Source organism: Bos javanicus, chromosome 4 (genome assembly GCF_032452875.1).
Source record: "Bos javanicus breed banteng chromosome 4, ARS-OSU_banteng_1.0, whole genome shotgun sequence".
Classification (NCBI taxonomy): domain Eukaryota; kingdom Metazoa; phylum Chordata; class Mammalia; order Artiodactyla; family Bovidae; genus Bos; species Bos javanicus.
In genome coordinates, this window is record NC_083871.1 from 115771369 (window position 1) to 115794683 (window position 23315).

The window sequence follows — 23315 nt, forward strand, 5'->3', positions numbered from 1 at the left end:
ACCTGCCAGATACTGTAGGCCATGCTACTGTGAGAAGCACAACCTGAAATCATGTTTCTGACAGGTGACCTTTTTTTTAAAAACCTAATTCTCATCATTTATTTGGAGAAGGCAATGGCACCCCACTCCAGTACTCTTGCCTGGAAAATCCCATGGACGGAGGAGCCTGGTAGGCTTCAGGCCATGGGGTCGCTAAGAGTCGGACACGACTGAGCGACTTCACTTTCACTTTTCACTTTCATGCATTGGAGGAGGAAATGGCAACCCACTCCAGTATTCTTGCCTGGAGAATCCCAGGGATGGGGGAGCCTGGTGGGCTGCCGTCTATGGGGTCGCACAGAGTCGGACACGACTGAAGCGACTTAGCAGCAGCAGCAGCAGCAGCATTTATTGTATGGTTTTTAAAAAAATTATTTATTTTTACATGACATTTTTCTTTTTTAAAATTGAAATATAGGGCTTCTCAGGTGGCGCTAGTGGTAAAGAACCTGCCTGCCGATGCAGGAGATGCGAGAGACTTGGAGTTCGATCCCTGGGTCAGGAAGATCCCCTGGAGAAGGAAATGGCAACCCGCTGCAGTATTCCTGTGTGGAGAATCCCATGGGCAGAGGAGCCTGGGGGGCTACAGTCCACGGGGTCTCAGAGTCGGACACGGCTGAGCACGTGGAAAATAGTTGATTTACAGTGTTGTGTTAGTTCCTGGCATAAGCAAAGTCATTCGGTTACACGTGTGGTTTTTCAGATTCTTTCCTCTTGTAGATTATTACAAGATGCTGAGTATAGTTCCCTATGCTGTACAGTAGGACCTTGTTGTTATTGTTTTGTGTATAGTCGTGTGTATCTGCGAATCCCAGGCTCCTTATTTGTCCTCCTGCCCCTTGCCCCTTTGATTGTCCTAAGTGTGTTTTCCGTGTCTGCGTCTAACGGGTGAGCATTTGGGGAGCGTTTGGAGCACTAGGACTGTGCTTCCCTCCCCTCCCCTCTCCGTATCCTCATATGTGCCTGCTATGTGGTTTCTGGCTAGCAGGCTGGTTGGAATGTATCTTTGCATAAATGGTGTCTAGAACACCTTCCCTATTTTAAGAGCTATGTTTTGCTCGATGATTTTTGTAAAGCTGAGCTGTTGTCAGGTCACCTCTAACGGGGCGTACCAGTCCTTCTGGAGAGAACTGTAGGAGGACCACTTGTTAGTTACATGTAAAAACGTTCTATTTAATAGGGTCTCATTGAGGTTCCATATGGACCTGTGTTGATGAAGATTTTGTTGAAATTTAAAATTTGCATGTCTCTTAAAAAATCTTAAAAGATGTTCCTTACATTGTGAGTATTCAAAGTAAGAAAACCTCAACTGTGCTTGATGCTGTGTCAAAATTAGCACAGGAGAGTTTATAAAGACGTTGAATTACCATAAAGGGGTCTGAGTAATTTGTGCTCTTGCCAGTGTTTTTTTTTAATAAAGGTTTTGGTTTTGCCAGGAAGGTGAGGAGGGAAGGCCTCATAGTGGTTAGTACCTACACCTGTTAATGGTCTCTTCGTGTTGGTTGTGGAGATCATTGCTTGCAGCATATTACTGCCGCCCGGTACCCATGTGACTCTGTGACAGAGGCCTCCTGTGAGGGCTGTGCCATCTCAGCGCGGTGACTTCAGAACCCGAACACCCTGGCAACTGTTGCCGGGCGGCATGCGATGGCGGCATCATCCGCAGAGGGTGGAATGTTAGAGCTGTGGGACCCGGAAGGGCCGTGTCCATTTGTCCAGCCCGACCTTTGGCCACGGTGGGCCGCTGTTCGTGATTTCAGGGCACACAGCTTGGAGATGGGGATGAGACACAGCTGTTGAGGGACACCTGGTATCTTCAGTGTCACCGTTGGCGCATTTTATCTCCTCCACTTCACGCATGAGTGTGTCTGTGGTGTTCAGAGTGGGCACAGCAGAAAGACTGAGCGGTGCGGTTTGGGACACATGAACGCACAGCTTTGGAAACATTTTTTTTTTTTTTAATTTAAATTAGGAAGTATTTTAGTCCATCCTAAAGGAAATCAATCCTGAATATTCATTGGAAGGACTGATGCTGAAGCAGAAACTCCAATACTTTGGCCACCTGATGCGAAGAACTGACTCATTTGAAAAGACTCTGATCCTGGGAAAGATTGAAGGTGGGAGGAGAAGGGGACGACAGAGGATGAGATGGTTGGATGGCATCACCAACTTGATGGACATGAGTTTGAGTAAAGTCCGGGAGTTGGTGATGGACAGGGAGGCCTGGCGTGCTGCAGTCCATGGGGTCGCAAGGAGTCGGACACGACTGAGCGACTGAACTGAACTGAATCACACATAAAAATAGTAGTAGGCAGATGAAAAATATAGAGAGCACTGCTGTCATGCTTGTTCTCTTTCTGATTACACTTTGAATGCATTAGCTCGCCACCCCTAGGAAGTGGGCTGTGTTATGACCCTGCTTTTACAGATGGAGAAACTGAGGCACAGAGAGACCTGTTGGGCAAAGGAGAGAGCTGGGGTTTGAGCTCTGGCAGTCTGGTGCCAGAGCGCATGGCCTCAACCAGTGCAGTATACTCTGTTGCCTTTCAGAAATATAAAAAGTAATATAACAGACATGAGTGATACTTAGCACCTAATTTTAATAAATGTTAGCATTTTTCTGTACAGCTGACCCTTGGACAACACTGCAGTTAGGGGCACCGACCCCAGCACAGTTGTAAATTTACGTATAACTTTTTACTCTCCCAAAACTTAACTACTACTAATAGTCTTCCGTTGACCAGAAGCCCTCAGTTCAGTTCAGTCCAGTCATGTCTGACTCTCTGTGACCCCATGGACTGCAGCGTGCCAGGCTTCCCTGTCCATCGCCAACTCCCGGAGTTTGCTCAAACTCATGTCCATCGAGTCAGTGATGCCATCCAACCATCTCATCCTCTGTTGTCCCCTTCTCCTCCTGCCTTCAATCTTTCCCAGCATCAGGGTCTTTTCCAGTGAGTCAGTTCTTCACATCAGGTGGCCAAAGTATTGAAGTTTCAGCTTCAGTCCTTCCAATGAATTTTCAGGATGGATTTCCTTTATGATGGACTGGTTGGATCTCCTTCCAGCCCAAGGGACTCTCAAGAGTCTTCTCCAGCACCACAGTTCGAAAGCATCGACTCTTTGGCGCTCAGCTTGCTTTATAGTCGGTCGTGTGCTGTATTTATCGATACTGCTAAGTGTACATCGTCTGTATGTAAGACGAATCACCTGTCAGTCCCTACATCAATATTATATTACATAAAACACTGTTATTAACAGTAGACATCAAAAATGAAAAGGTAATGAAATGTAAAGAAATTCAGATCTATTTACAGTGTAGTTCATGCATTGATAACACTGAGGCAGAGAGTGATGGAAGCAGGTGTAACTGCTGTTACAGTTTCTTGGTAGCCCAGCCTCTACACTGGGGAATGAATGGTTACAGAGTTCTTATGGCAGGCAGTATTACAGCCCTATTCCTGTAGAGTTGGAAACACTGTTGCATTTTAACCACCACCACTGGCCTGTAGTGATAGCCAATCTGCAGGGTCTCCAGTTACTGGGGGTGGAGGGGCAGTCATGCTGTACAATAATGTGACTCCTTGAAAGTAATGCAAGGAGTAAGAAAATTAACACATTATTAAGTTTATATTAAATTTCAGTCATCTTACGCTTGTGTAAGGATAGGCTCTCCACTTGAATGCAGGTCTTGCACACGATCTTCTGTGTATTTTCATTGAAAATAAACCCACCTGTAAGTGGACCTGCCCAGTTCAAACCTGTGTTTATGAGAGTCAGCTGTATTTGTTTCAAGGTTGGTTTGTTTCTGAAATGACCCTGTTACACACACACAGTGTAAAGGAGAGATTCAACAGTGTCTTTGTCTTCTTTGTGTTCATTAAAACAATGTCTAAAGTATTAAGCAAAGTCTTTGGTCTTCTTTGCATATAAGTTAAACAGAGTGACAATATACGGCCTTGACATACTCCTTTCCCAATTTGGAACCAGTCTGTTGTTCCATGTCTGGTTCTAACTGTCGCTTCTTGACCTGCAGACAGATTTCTCAGGAGGCAGGGAAGGTGGTCTGATATTCCCGTCTCTTTAAGAATTTCCCACAGTTTGTTGTGATCCACATAGTCAAAGACATTGGTGTAGTCCATAAAGCAGAAGTAGATGTTTTTCTGTAATTCTCTTGCTTTTTCTATGATCCAACAGATGTTGGCAATTAGATCTCTGGTTCCTCTCCCTTTTCTAAATCCAGCTTCCACATCTGGAAGTTCTCGGTTCATGTACTGTTAAAGCCTTGCTTGGAGAATTTTGAGCATTTCTTTGCTAGCGTGTGAGATGAGTGCAGCTGTGCGGTAGTTTGAACATCCTTTGGGACTGGAATGAAAACTAACCTTTTTCAATCCCGTGGCCACTGCTGAGTTTTTCAAATTTACTGGCATACTGAGTGCAGCACTTTCATAGCATCATCTTTTAGGGTTTGAAATAGCTCAGCTGGAATTCGGTCACCTCCACTAGCTTTGTTTGCAGTGATGCTTCCTAAGGCCCACTTGACTTTGAATTCCAGGATGTCTGGCTCTAGGTGAGTGATTACACTATCATGGTTATCTGGGTCATGAAGATCTTTTCTGTATATTTCTTCTGTGTATTCTTGCCACCTCTTCTTAATATCTTCTGCTTCTGTTAGGTCCATAGTGTTTCTGTCCTTTATTGAGCCCATCTTTGCATGAAATGTTCCCTTGGTATCTAATTTTCTTGAAGAGATCTCTAGACTTTCCATTCTATTGTATTCTATTGTTTTCCTCTATTTCTTTGCATTAATCACTGAGGAAGGCTTTCTTATCTCTCCTTGATATTCTTTGGAACTCTGCATTAAAATAGGTATATCTTTCCTTTTCTCCTTTGCCTTTCGCTTCTCTTCTTTTCTCAGCTATTTTAAGGCCTCCTCAGACTTTGGCCTCCATTTTGCTTTTTGGCTCTTCTTTTTCTTGGGGATGGTTTTGATCACTGCCTCCTATACAGTGTTATGCACCTCTGTCCATAGTTTTTCAGGCACTCTGTCTATCAGATCTAATCCCTTGAATCTATTTGTCACTTCTACTGTATAATTGTAAGGGATTTGATTTCAGTCATACCTGAATGGCCTAGTGGTCTTCCCTACTTTCTTCAATTTCAGTCTGAATTTGGCAATAAGGAGTTCATGATCTGAGCCCCAGTCACCTCCCAGTCTTGTTTTTGCTGACTGTACAGAGCTTCTCCATCTTTGGTTGCAAAGAATAAAATGAGTCTGATTTCGATATTGACCATCTGGTGACGTCCATGTAGAGTTGTCTCTTGTGTTGTTGGAAGAGGGTGTTTGCTATGACCAGTGTGTTCTCTTGGCAAAACTCTGTTAGCCTTTGCCCTGCTTAATATTGTACTCCAAGGCCAAATTTGCCTGTTACTCCAGGTTATCTCTTGTATACCATCATGTATGGATGTGAGAGTTGGACCATAAAGAAAACTGATTGCTGAAGAATTGATGCTTTTGAACTGTGGTGTTGGAGAAGACTCTTGAGAGTCCCTTGGACTGCAAGGGGATCCAACCAGTCCATTCTGTAGGAAATCAGTCCTGAATATTCATTGGAAGGACTGGTGCTGAAGCTGAAACTCCACTACTTTGGCCACCTGATGTGAAGAGTTGACTCATTGGAAAAGACCCTGATGCTGGGGAAGATTGAAGGTGGGAGGAGAAGGGGACGACAGAGGAGGAGATGATTGGATGGCATCACCAACTCCATGGACATGAGTTTGAACAAGCTCCGGGAGTTGGTGATGGACAGGGAGGCCTCGTGTGCTGCAGTCCATGGGGTTGCAAAGGGTTGGACATGACTGAGCGACTGCACTGAACTTGGTCTTCTCTGGTTCCATCAGAATGTTTTTCTGACTGTCAGCACCACCCCCCGCCCTGCCATTTCAAATGCTGGTTCCTTGCCCAGCAGTTTGACAGTGACTGCCTCTTCTTACACCCCGTGAGAAGTCATTCAGCAGATGTTTATGGAATGTCTGCTGCTTGTCAGGGCTATACCAGGGGTGGGAGACAGTCCAGAAAAAGGACCCTGTCCTGGTCATCCTGAAACTCACACTCTAATCCATGTGGAAAGGCAGACTTATTTATATACAAGGTGTGTAATTTTGGGAAGGCCTGGGGACAGTGGGCCATGTGACCTGTTAAAAGCACAGACTTGGGTGTAGTGATTTCAGTGATTCCCAGCCTGCTTGTTAGCTTCTTGAGGCTTCTTTAGCCTTGGGTCAGTCATTCAGTTTTTATATTTGTTAGTTGGAATATACTTCTAGAAAAATGGTTCGATTGAGGATGGCCTGGGATTTTTGAAGCTCAGTATATATTTCTTTCCTTTCAGTAAGTCCCTGCCCCCTGGGTTGGCTCTGGACGTCTCTTGTGGGTCTGGCAAGCCCTGGAGTGGAGGTCTTGCGTGCCCACTTGTTTTGTGTCCTGAGTAGAACCTGGGAGTGCCCTCAGATGGGTCTTGCCTTTTAGGAACTGACTGGATGGGTCTCAGGGCCAGGCCTTGCCCCACCTTCTAATGATACCAGGACCCTAGATCCTTGGAGACTGAGCAGTCAGGCATGATTTAAGTGGGGTTGACTTGCTTTTTTTTTGTTTTTTTTCTTCATAAACTTTGTTCATTTACTGTATGCTCAAAAAAAGTAAACTTAGCAGATGGTTAATGTATATTTAAACATCATAAAATTAATTTATTAAGATGTGGAATGATTTAATCACATAGAAAATTTAGGACTTCCCTGGTGGGGTAGTGGATGGGAATCTGCCTGCCAATGCAGAGGACACAGGTTTGATCCCTGTTCCGGGAAGATCCCACACGCTGCAGGGCAGCTAAGCGTGTGAGCTGCAACTGCTGAAGCCTGTGCTCTGCAGCAAGAGAAGCCTCTGCAGCAGAAGCCTGTGCGCTCTCACAGAGGGTCCCCTCTGCTCACTTCAACGAGAGAGGGCCCTCCCGTAGCACCAAAGACCCAGCACAGCCCAAAACAACCAGTTAACTAACTGCATACCTCCCTGGCGGCTCGGACGGTCAAGAATCTGTCTGCAATGCAGGAGACTCAGGTTCGGTCCCTGGGTCAGGAAGATCCTCTGGAGGAGGGGATGGCCACCCACTCCAGTATTCTTGCCTGGAGAATCCCATGGACAGAGGAGCCTGGTGGGCTATGCAGTCCATGGGGTTGCACAGAGTCAGACATGACTGAGTGACTGACACTTTTCAAGTAAATAAATGAATAAAAGTACATTTAAAAAATTGAGTATCAAGCATCTTGAACTAATTCATAAAATAAGATGAATTAATAAAATGACTTTCAGCGCGGCTAGGAAGTGTTTCTGTTCATTGTAAGCGTTACTGCAGAATGAAGCCTCCTTTCCGGGCCTGACCCCTCAGGACTGCGCGCCTGCTGAGAAGGGGGCGCTCAGGAGTGTTTCCAGGGTTGCATTTCCAGCAGATGGTTCCGAGTGGTGGTCCCCCTCCCCACTTTGTTTTTTTCTTTTTTTTAATATATTTAGGAGATTAGCAAGTGCTTTTGGAACAGATAGTAGTATTTTGGCATTCATTTTCGTTAAGACTTTTGGAATCCATCATACAGAGCATCTTGACAGAAAGTGGGCTCGCTCTGCAACGAGATGATAAAGAGACGCTTCTGTCAGATATTCTCGGGAGGTGGCAGTAGCTTTTCTAGACATATGCCATGACATTTTAAGAAAATTATATAATTTCCTGAGCCCCCTAAAAGTTCACGAAGTTTGCGAAGTAAGTACACTTTGCTGAGAGGCAGCTCTAGAATTAGAGCCCGCGTGTTGGGATGTGGGCTCTCTCTCCCGTTCACTGGCTCTTTGGCTTTGGGCAGCTCAGTTAACTTCCCAGTGCCTTGTGTTTTCTCACCGGCCAAACGGGGACAATATTTACTTCCTTTGTGGGATTCCTGTAAAGGTTAAAAGAGTATGAAAGCACCTTAAAAATCATTAGGGATACACAGATGTGCTGTATGTATGAATGTATGTGTGCAACAGTTTTTCCAGTAGAGACAAGCATGTTTTTAACATTTTTGTTAACTGCTTGCTGATCTGAACTTAGTGCTTGATTCTTAGTCACCACAAGGTTTTTATTTTTAAGTTCATGGGGGTATTTTGAGTCTTGATATTTTAGGACTTGGAGAGCTCATAATAAAAGACGTTAATGGAACACAGAGGAGAGTATTATTATCTAAACCTGTGTTGATGACTTTGTGCTTTTAGGTATACCAAGCTTGGCTACGCAGGCAACACAGAGCCACAGTTCATTATCCCTTCATGTAAGTAAAGCTCCGCCCTTGGTTTATAAAGGGTTGTGTTTCTCATAACTGTTCTAAGCATTCTGATTCTGGTTTTCAAGGTATGTTAATTTATTTGCCATCTCCTTTTAGAAGATTGTCCTGGTTCCTGGGGAGTTACTCATCTGGCTGCCGGGAGTTGCTATTGGCTACGGCTGTCACCTAATTCTCATGCCACCCACCCACCCTCAACATACACCCCAGTCCTCTGATTTTCTTGTGATACAGTCCTTTGTCACAGTCAGTGGCGTTTCAGCTTGGGTGGGCTTCCCTGGTGGCTCAGACAGTAAAGAGCCTGCCTGCAGTGCGGGAGACCCAGGTTCGATCCCTGGGTCAGGAAGATCCCCTGGAGAAGGGAGTGGCCACCCACTCCAGTATTCTTGCCTGGAGAATCCCATGGATGGAGGAGCCCAGTGGGCTACACAGTCCATAGGGTCACAAAGAGTCGGTCATGCCTGAGCGACTTCACTTTCTTTTCACTTTTCAGCTTGGGTGGTTGCCTCCTAAATGTAGCCCTTACGACCTTGTTGCCCTCATTTGGCCTGTGTTACTTCCTGAGACAGCCTGTCTCCAAATGAGTCACATAGTTCGTTCAGGCATACATGTCTGAGCTGCTTGCAAGAGGTGTGCCTGTTGCTTAAGGTTAATTTGTAATTTTAAGTAAGTATAGTTTTATTAATTTAGCACTTTGGTGGATTATCTGTTGTGTTACACTGTTCCCTTTATTGAAGGATTTTTTTTTTAAACTGAGAGGCCCAGTGATTGTTGTACTGTGTTCGGAAGCGTCCTGTTCTGTTTTAGTCGGTCGAGCATGCTAGGGGAAGAAACGCCCTCCCTTTTGGCCAGCGTGCCCCTGCCCACTCTTTACGCACAGTCGTCGTCTCCAGGGCAGAATTCTTCTCTGAAACTGTGTAACTGCTGGGTTATTGTTTGGAGACTGTTGACCAAAGAGGTTATGTCAGGCAGGAGTGAGGTTCTGCCTCCTAAATGTAGCCCCTCGTCAGGTAAGTTGTGCTCTTAGAAATGGTCAGCGGTTGCGGGCTCAGGACGTTGGAGTCGCAGGCTCTGGTGCCAGCGTGGAGCGCGGCGGGCAGCCCTGCAGAGCCGGGGGGAAGGGGCTTCGTCACGAGTATCGTTCGAGGGAGACTAAGGCCTTTTTGGCAGAGATGAGTATTCGCGCCACCAGAAAGTGCACCCAGATTCCTCAAGAAGGCCTAACTCACCTCATTCCAGGTCCGTCCTTGCTGGGTCACCGATCACGAGTTTGGTTTTCTAGGTCTCAGTACCTGATTTCCGTGATGGGGCATCCCTGACAGTTGGCATCATTGTCTGCTGCATCTTCATCTTAAATTCATGATTTGGTGTATTTGTTTGCTAGGGCTGTCGTAATGGAGCACCACAGACCGGATGTCTTGACAACAGAAATTAAACGGATGGCACAGCGGAGGCTCTGCAGTCCCAGATCTGGGCGCGGTCTGGGTTGGTCTCCCGTGAGGCCTCTCTTCTCCGTTTGCAGGTGGTGGCTCTGACTGTGGCCTCACATGGCCATTTTTTTCTGCAAATGGCTGAGAGGGAGACCTCTGGCGTCTCCTCCTTTTCACATAAGGACACCGGTCCTGTGGAGTTGAGGCCCCACCCTTGTGACCTCATTTACCCTGTGTTACTTCCTGAGACATCCTGTCTCCAGATACAGTCACACTGGGGTTAGGGCTTCAACATAGGAATTTTGAGGGGACACAGTTCAGTTAAGGGCTTCCCTGGTGGCTCAGTGCTAAAGAATCCGCTTTGCCAATGCAGGAGTCACGGGTTTCATCCCTGGGTTGGGAAGATCCCCTGGAGGAGGAAATGGCAACCCACTCCAGTATTCTTGTCTGGAGAATCCCATGGACAGAGGAGCTTGGAAAGTTACAGTCTATGGGGTCGTAAAGAGCCGGACAGGACCAAGTGACTAAACAACAACAGAATTGGATCATTCCATGCTGAATTGATACCTTGGAATTGGGCTTTCTGATTTTTCCGAGCAGCGTAGTTTTTACCTTAGGTGCTGCAGCTCTGAGAGGCTGACCTTGCAGCTTTTGCTTTAATAAGGCTGTCAGCAGCATGCAGTTGGCCGCCCCACTGACCTGTCATCACCAATAGAGAGGGCAATTGAAGTCAACTATTAGCAGGATTTCAGTCCAGAAGCTGTCAGGTCCTTGCTGTCAGAACAGCAGTGGCAGGAGCTAGAGAGAAAAATGTCAAGGAGATGGACATCAAGGAAGAGTTACATCACCGGCTGAATTTGTTGCAAGAGTAGAGAAGCTGGGAGGCAGCGCGAGGTGTTTGGGTTGTAGGGAGTGTGGTGAGACAAGTGGAGAGCGGGCCTCAGGTGCCTTGGGCAGCTGGCGGGCTGCTCCTTCCAGCCCGGGGAGCTGAACTGTGTTCTTGGTCACAGAGGCTTTGCTCCCATGGTGGAAGTTCAAGGTGCAGGGTGCCTTCCAGGGAGAGAAGATGGAGCTTGTATACGTGTGTGGCTGTGTAGAGATGCCGGAGCAGGGCTTCCTGGTTCTGTGGGCACAGAGGGGAGGCAAGCCCTGATGTGTGGTCATCACCCCAGGCAGAGGGTGGCCGGAGAGCTGGCCGGGAACGTGGAGAATGGAGCTGTGATTTTGTTTTGCATCCCAGAAATCTTCACTTTCCAGGGGCCTTGTCCTGGCCTAGAGAGAGAGGAACAGTGCCCTGTCCTGTTTCACCAGGGTGGCCTGCTTGAGTCTCATTTATCAGTATTTGAGCTTCTGTGCAGAATTCACTTGATTGTTTGAATTTTTTTTTTTTTCCCCACGTTGCTGGGAAATGGGGAGCGTGATGGCAAAGTTTTAGGCAGACGAGTGTGTGCGTGCTGATCCCACCCGTAGAAGGAGGGCATGGGAGGGCGGGAGGGGTCAGGAGACATGGAGCACACTTCAGACAGTCCCATGTGTGGAAGGTCAGGTGTACAGGTCCCGTCAGCAGCTGGGAAAAGGCGTGATGCTGTGGGGGAAGGTCTAGACTGGAGACAGAGCCAAGATATGTGTTTGTGTTTTGAATGTCTTTAAAACCTTTATTTTGGTCAAAAAAAAAAAAAAGATTATATAACAAAGACCCATTTACCCACCACCCAGAAAGAACAGATGTGAGCACCGTTGCGTCCTGTAAATACATAAACACAGACGCCCTCAGAGCGAGTGCCAGCCCCTCCTCCTCCTCCAGGCCTCCCCACTGCCCCTCCTCCGCTGGGTGTTGTATCCAGTCCAGGCTTCATCCTCATGTCTCAGATGCAGGATGCAATGACAGTTTCTCGTATTGTTTTGTGAGTTTAAACATTTCCAAAATGATATCATGGGGAAGATAACTTCATGTGGTTTTTTTGGGGGGAAAATATACCCCTCAGTACTATGTTTTTTAAGATGTATCAGTGTTGCTCTATGCAGATCTAGATGAGAATTCTTAATCCGTGAATCTATAGCATCTGGGCATTTTCCAGTTTTCCCTGGTATACAAAATGCTGCAGTGTGTCTCTTATCTGCTCGTGCCGGTTTCCCAGGAGTCATAATGAGAAATGGGGTCATGTCACCACTCAGGTGCGCACCTCCTCAGCCTTGTCACTTACTGCCAGGAGGGTGGCTCTTCTGTACTGACTGGAAGCCTGTACTGACCTCCGCGCATATCAGGAGCGGACGGCAGTTTCTGGTTCTGCACATCCTAAGCTTTTGAATGCCAATTTCTTGCAAATACCTTCTCCTATTTTATGACATCTTTTTAAAATTATTTTTTTTATTTTCTTTAAGATACAATTTTAAAGCCTTTATTGAGAAATTTGAGACACTCTTTTAAGCATGGTAATTTCCTATGTATCATGTTTTTGCAAAATTGATTATCTCAAAGTATTTTCCCATGGGATTACCATATGTTTTTACTATAACATTTATTCCAACAAAGGGAATTTATAATGCAGCGCATGTGATTTAAACACATACAGTCAAATCAAATTTGATTTAAATAAGAATTTTGCACACGGTGGCTCAGCGGTAAGGAAAACACCTGCCAGTGGTGGGAGACATTGGGTCCCCAGGTCGGGAAGATCCTCTGGAGAAGGAAGTGGCACCCCATTGCAGCACCCTTGTCTGGAGAGCCCCGTGGACAGAGCCTGGTGGGCTACGGTCCCTAGGGTCGCAAAGAGCTGGGCAGGACTTAGCAACTGAACAACGTGTGACTTGATGTATTCACATGCACAGCTAGCACTTTAAAAAATTTCACGTAGTACAGTTTTCCAGTCTTTTTATAATCTGTTTCTATTAAAAATGCATTTGTATTCCAATGTCATAAAGATTTTGTGTTTTCTTCTAAGGAAATTTTAAGTTTTTAAAAAGCATGGTGTGGGAGAGAAGCGCGGTTTTCCAAGTGGAAGGCCAGTTGCCCCGCCGCCCTTCGTCGCAGAGCGCCTCTCCAGGCCTGTGAGGCGCCTTGTGTGGTGGGAGCGCTTCTGGTGGTATTTTGTTTCGCTCGTGCATTTGTTTCTCTCTGTTCCAAATTCATTTACAAATTGTTGTAAATACTGTTAGTTTGGCTTGTCTCTTTATATCTGGTAGGTCTGGTTCCTCCTCCTTTTTCTTTCTTAAATACCCTCGGCTGTTCTTAGACCCTTACTCTTTATCCGGCTTCCCTTGTGGCTCAGCTGGTAAAGAATCCACCTGCAATGCGGGAGACCTGGGTTCAGTTTCTGGTTTGGGAAGATCCCCTGGAGAAGGGAAAGGCTACCTGCTCCAGTATTCTGGCCTGGAGAATTCCACGGACTGTTTGGTCCAAGGGGTCGTGAAGAGTCGGTCGGACACAACTGAGTGACTTTCACTTTACTCTTTATCAATAAATTTTAGAATCAGTTTAAGTCCCTGAAAAATTATGATGGGATTTTGATTAGAGACACATTAAATTTGTAGAGTAATTTGGAGGAAAACTTGGTATCTCACTGCATTGAATTTTCCTATCCGTGAATATGGTATATGTATTTTATTATTTATTTCTATCTCCTGTATTTTTCAGTGTTCATTAAAAAGCCCATACATAGCTTTTGCTGCATTTATTTTTAGGTACCTTTCTTTATGTTTTCACTGTGAATGTTTTTTGAAATTAAAATTCCTAATTGCCAGCATGGTAGGAATGCTGCTGGATCTTTGAAGTCGTTTTTTTAATCGACAGTCTTGCTGTTCTGTCTTACTTGTTCTGATTGCCTGCAGGTTCTTTTTAAGTTTTCTATGTAAGCTATTGTGTTAATTGCAAATAATGGTTATTTTGTCTCTTCCAGTCTGAGTTCTTCATTTTTTTTTTTTTTCTTGACCTGGCTGCACTGGCCAGGACTCCTGTCAGTGACCAGAACTGGGGATGGCAGGTACTTTTGTCTTTTTGAATTTAAAAAGAATGGTTTTGGTGTTTCAGGAGCGATTGCTGTAGGCTTTTGAGGAGATTCCTTTTCAGGTTAATACAGTGTTCTTGTATTCCTAGTTTACTAAAGAGGTTTTTAAAATTAAAAAAAAAATTATGAATGGATGTTGATCTTAAGGCTTTTTGTGTATCTGTTGAGACAATTATGTGGTTTTGACATTTAAACTTTAATATGATGTATTACATTGATATATTTTTGAATGTTGAACAGTGTTTTATCATTCTTGAAATAAACCCTACATGGTTAGAAATATCAAGTACATGAATTGTATCAGCAAATGTTTATTTGGGATTTTTGTATCAGTGTTCGAAAGTGAGATTAGGCTATAATTTTCCTTTTTTGTACTAGTTTCGTCTAGTTTGTGTATCAAAATTATACTGGCTTTATAAAATGAGTTTGTTAGCTTTCTTTTCTGTCCTTCGGAACAGTTTATGTAAGTTAGGAATTATCCTTTGAGGGTTTAGTAAAATAAATGACATTCTTTTGGGAAATACACTGAATATTTTTATTTTTTAAAAATTACTGTTGTCTGTTAACTGCTGTAGCAAAGTTTGAAATGCTGTGAGAATTGCCAACATGTGACAGAGACATGAAGTGAGGAGGTGTGGTTGGATAAGTGGCGCTGCTAGACTCGCTGGACCCGGGGCTGCCCCACACCTTCAACTGGTGAAAAACTAAACAGAGCAGAGTGCGATAAAACCAGGCGTGCCTGTGTATTGTTATGGTCGAAGAGCGTTGTAGACGGTGTAGAGCTCAAGTCTTTTTTTTTTTTCATTTAAATCCACTGGACCTGTATCTGTCTTTTAGCTGGTGTGTTTAAACAACTTACATTTATATGAATTCCCTGGAGGTCCAGTGGTTAGGACTCCATGCTCTCACCGCCAAGGGCCTGGGTTTGATCTCTGGTCAGGGAACTAGGATCCCACAAGCTGTGCAGTGCGACCAAAAACAAAAAAAGACCACTTACGTTTATTGTGATTATTGATTAGTGCTTTTTCTGTTTTGTTCTTTCTGTTTTTCATTTCTTTGTTTTGTTTTACCTAACTTTGTGTGGATTACTTTGAGTGTGTTTTAGAATTTCATTTTGACTTATCTGGGGTGTTTTCGAGTGCTTCTCTTTGTGTGTGTGTGTGTTTTTTTTTTTTTAAGTGGTTGCTCTACCTCTTATATGGGCTTCCCTCATAGCTCAGTTGGTAAATCATCTGCCTGCAATGCAGGAGACCCAAGTTCGATCTCTGGGTGGGGAAGATCCCCTGGAGGAGGAAATGGCAACCCACTCCAGTATTCTTGCCTGGAGAATGGACAGAGGAGCCTTGATAGGCTGCAGTCCACGGGATCACAAGAGTCGGATACGACTTAGCAACGAAACCATCACCTAGCTCTTATGTATACACGGGTTTTCTTAGTCTGATTGTGTTAACATTTACCAGTTTTAGTGACATGTAGAAACCTTATCTGCTATAAAGATAGGTCTCTTTAGCCTCCCTTCTTTCTGTTATATTAAGATTTTACATTGAGAAACACGTCATCGTTAACAATCTTTGCTTCAACTGCCAAACACTATCTAGCAAGCAAAAGAGGAGAAGGAAAGTAATCGTAATTGCCCGTGTTTTCGCTCTTTTCATCAGTTTCCTTCCTTCTTGGTGTCCCAGGATTCCTTCTTTTATCTTGTATCATTTCTCCTCTGTGTAGAGATCTTTCTTTAGCCATTCTTTTAGAGTAGATATGTTGGTGACAGATTCTGTTAGTTTTTGTTCATCTGAGAATGTCTTGATTTGTTCTTCATCCTTGAAGGAGATTTTTGCTGAATATAGAATTCGTAGCAGACGTTTCTCTCAGCAGTTAGAAATGCGCAGTCTCCTTTTGAGCTCCCTGATTTCTGATGGCAAATTTGCTGGAGGTCTTCCGAATTTTCTGTTTGGTCCTTAGTTTTTAGATGTTTGACTATAATGTTTCTTGGTGTGGATTTCTTTGGGTTTATCCTCTTTGGAGTTTACTCAGCCTTGAATCTGTAGGTTTCTTTTGGTTCCTTTTGTGTTTTTTTTTGGTCAGATTTGACAAATTTTTAATGATCATTTCTTTGGATACTTTTTCAGCCCTCTTCCCTTTCTCCTGTTGTCTGGGACTCAGGGTGTATGAATGTTCAGTTCAGTTCAGTTCATGTCACTCTGAACTGAACTGAACGTTCAGAGCGTGTTCCAGTCGCTCAGTCGTGTCCGACTCTTTGCAACCCCATGAATCGCAGCATGCCAGGCCTCCCTGTCCATCAACTCCCGGAGTTCACTCAGACTCACGTCCATCGAGTTGGCTGTGCCATCCAGCCATCTCATCCTCTGTCGTGCCCTTCTCCTCCTGCCCCCAATCCCATATGAATGTTTCGTCTGCCTTGGTCCAGCCCACACGTCCCAAAGGTCTTGTTCATTTGTTTTCCAGTGTGTTTTCTCTCTGTTGTTCAGATTGGGCAATTTCTGTTGTTAACGTCTTCAGGTTCATTGATTTGTTCCCCATCCTTTTCTTCTTCTGGGCCAATATTGAGGTTTTATTTCAGGTATTGTGTTTTTTGGCTCTTAAATTGCTGTGTGGTTTTGTCTTTATATCTTCTGTCTTTGCTGTGACCTTCTTTTCTTTTTCATTTGTTTCAGATATGTTTGTAGTTGCTCCTTGAAACGTTCTGTGATGGCTCCTAAAATCTTGTTTGCTAATTCTATTATCTGTGTCATCTCAATGTTGGCATTATGGGCCATCTTTTCTTTTTTCACTTGAGATATTCCTGGTTCCTGCTATGGTGAGAAATTTTTTTTTAAAACCTGGACATTTTGGTTATTATGAGATTCCAGGTCTTACTTAACTCTTAGCTTTTAGCAAGTCATTTCTGGTGTTGCTTCAAGCAGGAAAAGGGGGATACCCCTTGTTAATGCTGGTTTGGGGTTCAAGTTCAGGTTTTCCTCTTGGCCTTTGTTGAGAGTCATTTGGGGAGGGGTTGCATGCTACTGCTGAATGAGGGCAGGAGTTTGGCACCGCCCCCCAGGCCTCTGCAGGTACCGTGCACTGGGAGGGCGGCAGGTGGCAGTGCTGACTCCCACGGGGCCTTCTCTGATGGAGCCGCGTGTGAGCCCTGCCTCCTGGGTGGTGTCTACACTGTGTGTGGGGGTTTGCTCTTCTGTTGAGTTTGACTGGAGTCGGAGAGTGGCATGTTTCTACTGCCCCTTTCATCTTTGGCTCGAGATAGCAGGCTTTTGGGGACCAGCTTTGTTTGCTCCCATTGATGTTTCTGGGTCGTTGGCTTCCCTGGCAGCCAGGGTGTCTATGGGACAAAGGAGACCCAGGAAGTCACTCCTCTCTTGGTCCTCGGGTCCTGGGGTCCCCAGCCAGTCTGCCGCTTCACCCCTCAGCATTTTTATGTTTCTTTCAAACATAAAGTCCAATTATTCCAGCAGTGTTTAGAGAGAGGAGTAGGGAAAAGTATGTTTATTCCATCTTTCCAGAAGCAGAACTCGAAGTTTAATGAATTTTGGATGCTTTTGAACTGTGGTGTTGGAGAAGAGTCTTGAGAGTCCCTTGTACTGCAAGGAGATCAAGCTAGTCAATCCTAAAGGAGATCAGTCCTGAATATTCATTGGAAGGACTGATGCTGAAGCTGAAACTCCAATACTTTGGCCACCTGATGCAAAGAACTGACTCATTTGAAGAGACCCCGATGCTGGGAAAGATTGAGGGTGGGAGAAAGAGGGGACGACAGAGGATGAGATGGTTGGATGGCATCACCGACTCAATGGACATGAGTTTGAGCAAGCTCTGGGAGTTGGTGATGGACAGGGAAGCCTGGCGTGCTGCAGTCCATGGGGTCACAAAGAGTCAGACAGGACTGAGCAACTGAACTGAACTGAACTGGATAGGCAGTACAGTCATGTGACATACACATTAAATGTTATTAAAAATGTCCAGTGAAAATTCACTTTCTCCTGCCCACTGCCCTCTTAGATGGGCAGCTAATGATTCTGGTTTCTTGTGCTTCCTTCCCAAGTTAACCCTACATGCACCAGCAAATATTAATATTCACAGACGTGTTTATACCCAAGGGGTGGCATTCCACAGACACCATTTTGGACCTTGCTTTTTCTTTTTTTTCTCATGACCCTCCTTGTGGATTAACACATGGAGAACCGTTTGGCTCTTCTTCACAACCTCATGGTATTTCGTTGCATGGAGATGCCACATGGATGTAAGCAGCTGGAAGGCCTAGGTGTTGACCCTGTTATCTGTTATATTTATTGTCCTACATCTCAGTGTTGGCTGCACACTTCTTGTCTCTCTGTTTCCACCTGAGTCAGGGTCCTGTAGTAAGGTTTGGTGTGCTGGAGAAAGGTATGGGTTACTTATGTGTTTTGCGATGACTCACGTATATATACTCCAGGAACACTCAGAGGTTCTCACTGATAGCCACGCTTTTCTCCAACATGTTCACAAGGACTGCTTGGTCCACATTTTGCTTTCGTAGGGATAAACAAAAGGTTTTGAATATAAGCTCTGTGTACCCACCTTTCCTCTCTTTCATGACTTTGGTTACTTCTGTATAACAGTTAAAAGAAGCACACTTTATGGTTTTGTTGTTGCTAAGGGCCACTAAAACATTGGTCCTTTGTAATTTGGGGTCAGAGTACTTGCGTGTAGCTTTTGGGATTACAACAGAGACTGACTTTGTTGTTGTGTAAATTTTTGAGTGCGGTGGCTTCATTCTCATGAAATTTAGCATGTTTTTCTTTAAGGTGGTGATTTTTCTTTCATTAGATCGATTGCCCATGGCGTCATGAATGGAAGAGTCTTTGTGTGTCTGCAGTCTCTGACGCTGACTTGGGGTGGGATTCTAGGTTCAGGCCTGGTTAAGTTTGTCCGGCGCCGCCGCGCGGTCAGGAGCTCCGAGGTCTCCGGCAGGGCGCTCGCGGGGCCCCCTGAGGTGCCGCGGGTGCGGGGATGACGGCGTGTCCGTGTGCCGTGTGGCGGTGTGCGCCGTGTCCACAGGTGGGCTGTGCTTGTTTCTGCAGGCGCCTTCATACGCCTTGGCCCTCCGGACTCTTCTGGCCCCTTTCTCAGCCTCGAGGCCCCGACAGGCTCACTGCTTCTCAGCCGAATGCCTTCTCTGGCTCAGTCCCCAGCGTGTCCTGCAGGAAATTCTGGTCCTTCAGATGCGTGCCACCCTTCATAACTTGAAAGCTTCGAGGCTCAATGTGCAGTGGGTTGGGGTGAGAAAAGGAGGCGGGCAGAGTGACTTCTGTCCTCTTTTTTTTCTGCTTTTGAGGCTGTTAATTGAAGATGCCTTTCTGAGGAAAAGGATTAAAATTCACTCCCATAGCTTTGTTGCTGTTCTTCATTTGTGAATAAATTGGGAATTTCAGATAGTCTACCTTTAAAAATAACTGTATGTGTTTACTAATTTGTTTTGGAATAAAGTTGATGAAGAAGAGTTTATAGGAATTCAGAATGTAACCAGGGGCTAGGAATTGAAATGGAAAATTGAATCTTTGTAAGGCTTTCCACATTAGATGTTAAATTCTGGAGTTAAGTTTTATATGATTATTTACTATTAAGTATATTTCTAAATATCAAGGTTAAGCTCTTATTAAAATTTTTCCAAAAAGCCATTAATATTTTTACATAATACAGTTGTTTGATTATTTTACTTTTCTTTTGTCAGATATTAGCAAACTCTTGGTTTTTCTTTTAATGAGAAGTCAGGTTTTTTTTGTAACAATACTAAAAATGTATTTTAAATCTGACATAGAGCTTTATGAATATGACTTGAGAGCATATAGTCATTTTTCAGTTTACTCTTTAAAATATTTTAAATTTTGTCTCTTTCTATATTTTAAATTTTGGCACCTATTTGATACTCCATGGGCATTTCATTTACTGTCTTGAGGGATTTTTTTTTCAGATGAAACTAAGAAATTTAGTAATACAGCTTTTGTCAGCTTTGAAAGTAGACCAGCTAAGTTTCTTTGTGCCTTGCTGAAAATAATACTGGGACCTAACAGCTTGTTTCTGTATTACTTTATGTACTCCTCAATAATAGTCTTTTCTCTGAGCACGCTTGACCCCAAATAAAACCCTAACATTGAAATTTTGCTTATACCTCTATAGGGACTATGTTATCCTTTCTTGATGGTTGGAGTGAGCGTGTGTGGTGATGGATGCTTTGTGCTGTTTTCCCTCAGGTATCGCCATCAGAGAGTCGGCGAAGGTGGTCGACCAAGCTCAGAGGAGAGTACTGAGGGGAGTTGACGACCTGGACTTCTTCATAGGGGACGAAGCCATAGATAAACCCACGTATGCCACCAAGGTAAACCCCTCTGTGAGCGCACAGATGCCGCCAGGGTAAACCCCCCTGTAAGAGCACAGCCAGGAAGGGCAGCAGGACAGGTGATGCAGAGGGGTGCTTTGTGTGGAGACGGTGCCCGTGAATGGCAGAGTGCATTTTAATTCTTCTGTTGGAAAAGAGGTTTTTGTTGTTGTTGGTTTGACTCGGGTGTTTTGATGTGGGAGAGCAGGTGAACTCACACAGCCTCGGGATGCAGGACTGACCTGGGATGCTAAGACCGTGTGGGAAGCAAGGTCTGCTCCCATGGGGTATTGCAGGTGGGCTAAATACCCCGCCAGATGTGGAAAAGTTGTAGATTGATCAGGTGAAAAAGCAGCACTAAAATTATTTAACTAGACATTTGTTCTAAAAACCCTACAAACTCCACAGATCAAATGGTGTGGTAGGTTAGCTGTACTTTCCCATCTGTTACCTATCCCATTGTTAAGACAATTCTTTGTGCTTAGAAATGGCTGGAGTAGAATATAAGCAATAATCTAATACAATCTTTCTGGCAAAATGCCTGTTACTTCTTTATGTAAGTTCACATTCTCTCCATGCAAAGGCCCTACTTTCTCTAATAACTGGGTCTCTTCCATCTCTCCTGGGCCAGTGTGGTTGTTAAACTGTTGATCTTACTGATATGAACGTGGTTTGGTTTCTCTTGCTCTAGTGGCCAATAAGGCATGGAATAATTGAAGACTGGGATCTGATGGAAAGGTTCATGGAACAAGTGATTTTTAAATATCTTCGAGCTGAACCTGAGGATCATTATTTTTTAATGGTGAGTGACTGGAACTAACAAGAATATATCCCCGTAAATTCCAAGTTGCTTAGATTTTAAGTCCAAATTTCATTCTTCCCTGGGGAGCTTTAAATTCCTGCTGAAGCTGTTTGTATGAATTGGGGTACTTTTTGGGTAAATGACAGAAGGCTCAGCAAAAATGTCTAGAATCAAAAGGGGCTTATTGTCTCACAAAATGGGAAGGCTGCTCCAGGGCTGGTTATTTCAGCAGCTCAGAGATGGGAGGCGACGGCCAGCCTAGGCACTTGTTCGGCCTCTCATGTTGGTTGCCCTCCGGCCGGGATGGCGGCCCGAGTTCCGGTACCACCTCTTGGTGTGTTGGCTTTCAGACGTAGAAGTGCTTCCTAAGAATTAAGAACCCCTTCCCAGAAACCTTCCTGGTAGATTTGCGCCATCCCTCCATGCCTAACCTGGTCCCTTGCAAGGGGAGTGCAGTGACCTTCACAGGTGTGGGTAACCAAGATTCTCCCTGGGGCTGATGAGGGGACCACGTCAGACACCTGGCCCCAGGAGGGCAGGTCCGTAAATGGGCCTCCAGAGACACCGAAAATGGGGGAGGAATGGATTTGGGTGGGAACCCAGCTGTGTACTCAGATGTCCTCCTGAAGTAAGTGTACGACTCTGATTTTGCTTCTTATAGCGGAGGAAACTGAGTCAAGATGTTACTTTGCCAGGATTTAAATCTTACTCTGAAATAAAATTGAGCTGAATTATGGGCCCTGATAGTGTGGTACTTAATTGATCTTGTTCAAACAAGGTAAAACATGACAGAGAAATGAAAAGAAATCTCTCATTATGGAATCTTTCCCAATTGTTCTCTTCAACATCACATGTTCCCTTCCATGAAATGTTCTTTTTAAGTTAAAATTAATTGCACATAGAAAACACGTGCGTTATGGAGAGAAATTGCACACAACATAAATTGCACATTAAAACCTACATAATTTAGCTTTGGATTTTTTCCACTTAAGTACATTCTCAAATGGTCCCAGGTCCAATTATATAGTTCTCTCTAATGTTAAATAAGGAGTGTTCTTTAGAATTATCTGCCTTAAATATGCTAACTACAAAGACTGTTACAGTGGCCCATGGAATCTGTATATTTAAATCTATTAGAGCAAGTCCTTGAAGGTGCTCTGATCTTTTTTTTCTGGCTATGTCACCACAACTAGAAATTATCGAGGGTGAGTACCGTGTTTTTCTGGCCACGTGTATTTTCTCTCTTATGCATCTACTGTGGTTTATGTAAAACAATTGGAGCCAGGAAGCTGACGGTGTGTCTGAGTGGTTTTATCTTTAGAGCCAGAGCAAATCACAGATTCCCACCTGTCACATTTGGCATTTCCCCTTCTCTTGCACATCACGTAACTACCTACCTGCTGGACAGGACTTTAGGGGAGGTGCCACCCAGCAGCTTCCTTCTGTCTGCCCCAGCTTCCCTGCCAGAGCTTTCTTCTCCCTCCACTCGGGATGCCTGCTCTCAGCCTGTGGGGCAGATGCACACCGCTAGGACACAGCTCACAGGCAACGTTTCCTCCAAGAAATTTTTTTCTGCTTGAGCCTTCATTAGCCTGGGAAGCGCTAGTGGTAAAGAACCCGCCCACCAGTGAGGAGACACAGGACCCGTGAGGTCGATCCCAGAGTCAGGATCCCCTGGAGAAGAAAACGGCAACCTGGCAGCCCTCTCCAGTGTTCTTGCCTGGGAAACGCCATGGACAGAGGAGCCTGGTGGCTGTGGTCCGTGGGGTCACAAGGAGTCGGGCACAGCTGAGCACACACTCGCACAAGATAAACCACGGTCTTGAAAGAAGTGTGGCGTGCTTCATATGAACATGGAAAGGTTCATTGGCCAAAAACGAGTACCTACAATGAACCCTCAGAAATAATCCAGTTTTTTAAAGGTCAGAAAATCCTGTGTTCCACGTATTGTGCTTTGGACTTTCCAGATCAGTTCATTGCACAGTGTGACCAAGGCAGTAACAAGAGGGACGTGTCTTTCAGGTTCATCCCTGCAGTCCTCTGTTAATGGGGAAGTTCCGGGGGGTGAAGCTGGTGTAGAGAGATGTATGGTCGAGTCTGAAAGTTAGCTGAAGACATTTATGAAACTGTGGCATCAGATGAAGGCTTCTTGGGATAAGAGAAGCCAATGGGGTTAAATTAAAGGTCCTCAGTCATCCCGCAGATTGTTCTTTATGGCTGTGGTGACCAGATGCCTGGATAGCGTGAGAATGATCTCATCATGGCTCATGTATTTCAAGACGTTTCAGAGACTCAGCTCCTCTCGGTCATGTGGATTG

The 23315-nt window shown here is 44.7% G+C and overlaps 1 protein-coding gene across 3 annotated transcripts in view; it reads left to right on the forward strand.

Annotated features, from left to right (window-relative positions):
• The window catches only part of ACTR3B (actin related protein 3B), a 73512-nt gene that overhangs the window by 13740 nt on the left and 36457 nt on the right, over nucleotides 1–23315 (forward strand). For 2 of the 3 annotated variants that reach the window (XM_061415279.1, XM_061415278.1), the window contains exons 2-4: nucleotides 8327–8382; nucleotides 20071–20195; nucleotides 20887–20997. In XM_061415279.1, coding sequence (XP_061271263.1) covers nucleotides 8327–8382; nucleotides 20071–20195; nucleotides 20887–20997 — 292 coding nt within the window. The remainder of the gene's footprint in view (nucleotides 1–8326; nucleotides 8383–20070; nucleotides 20196–20886; nucleotides 20998–23315) is intronic. The other variant, XM_061415282.1, reaches the window with a different exon arrangement.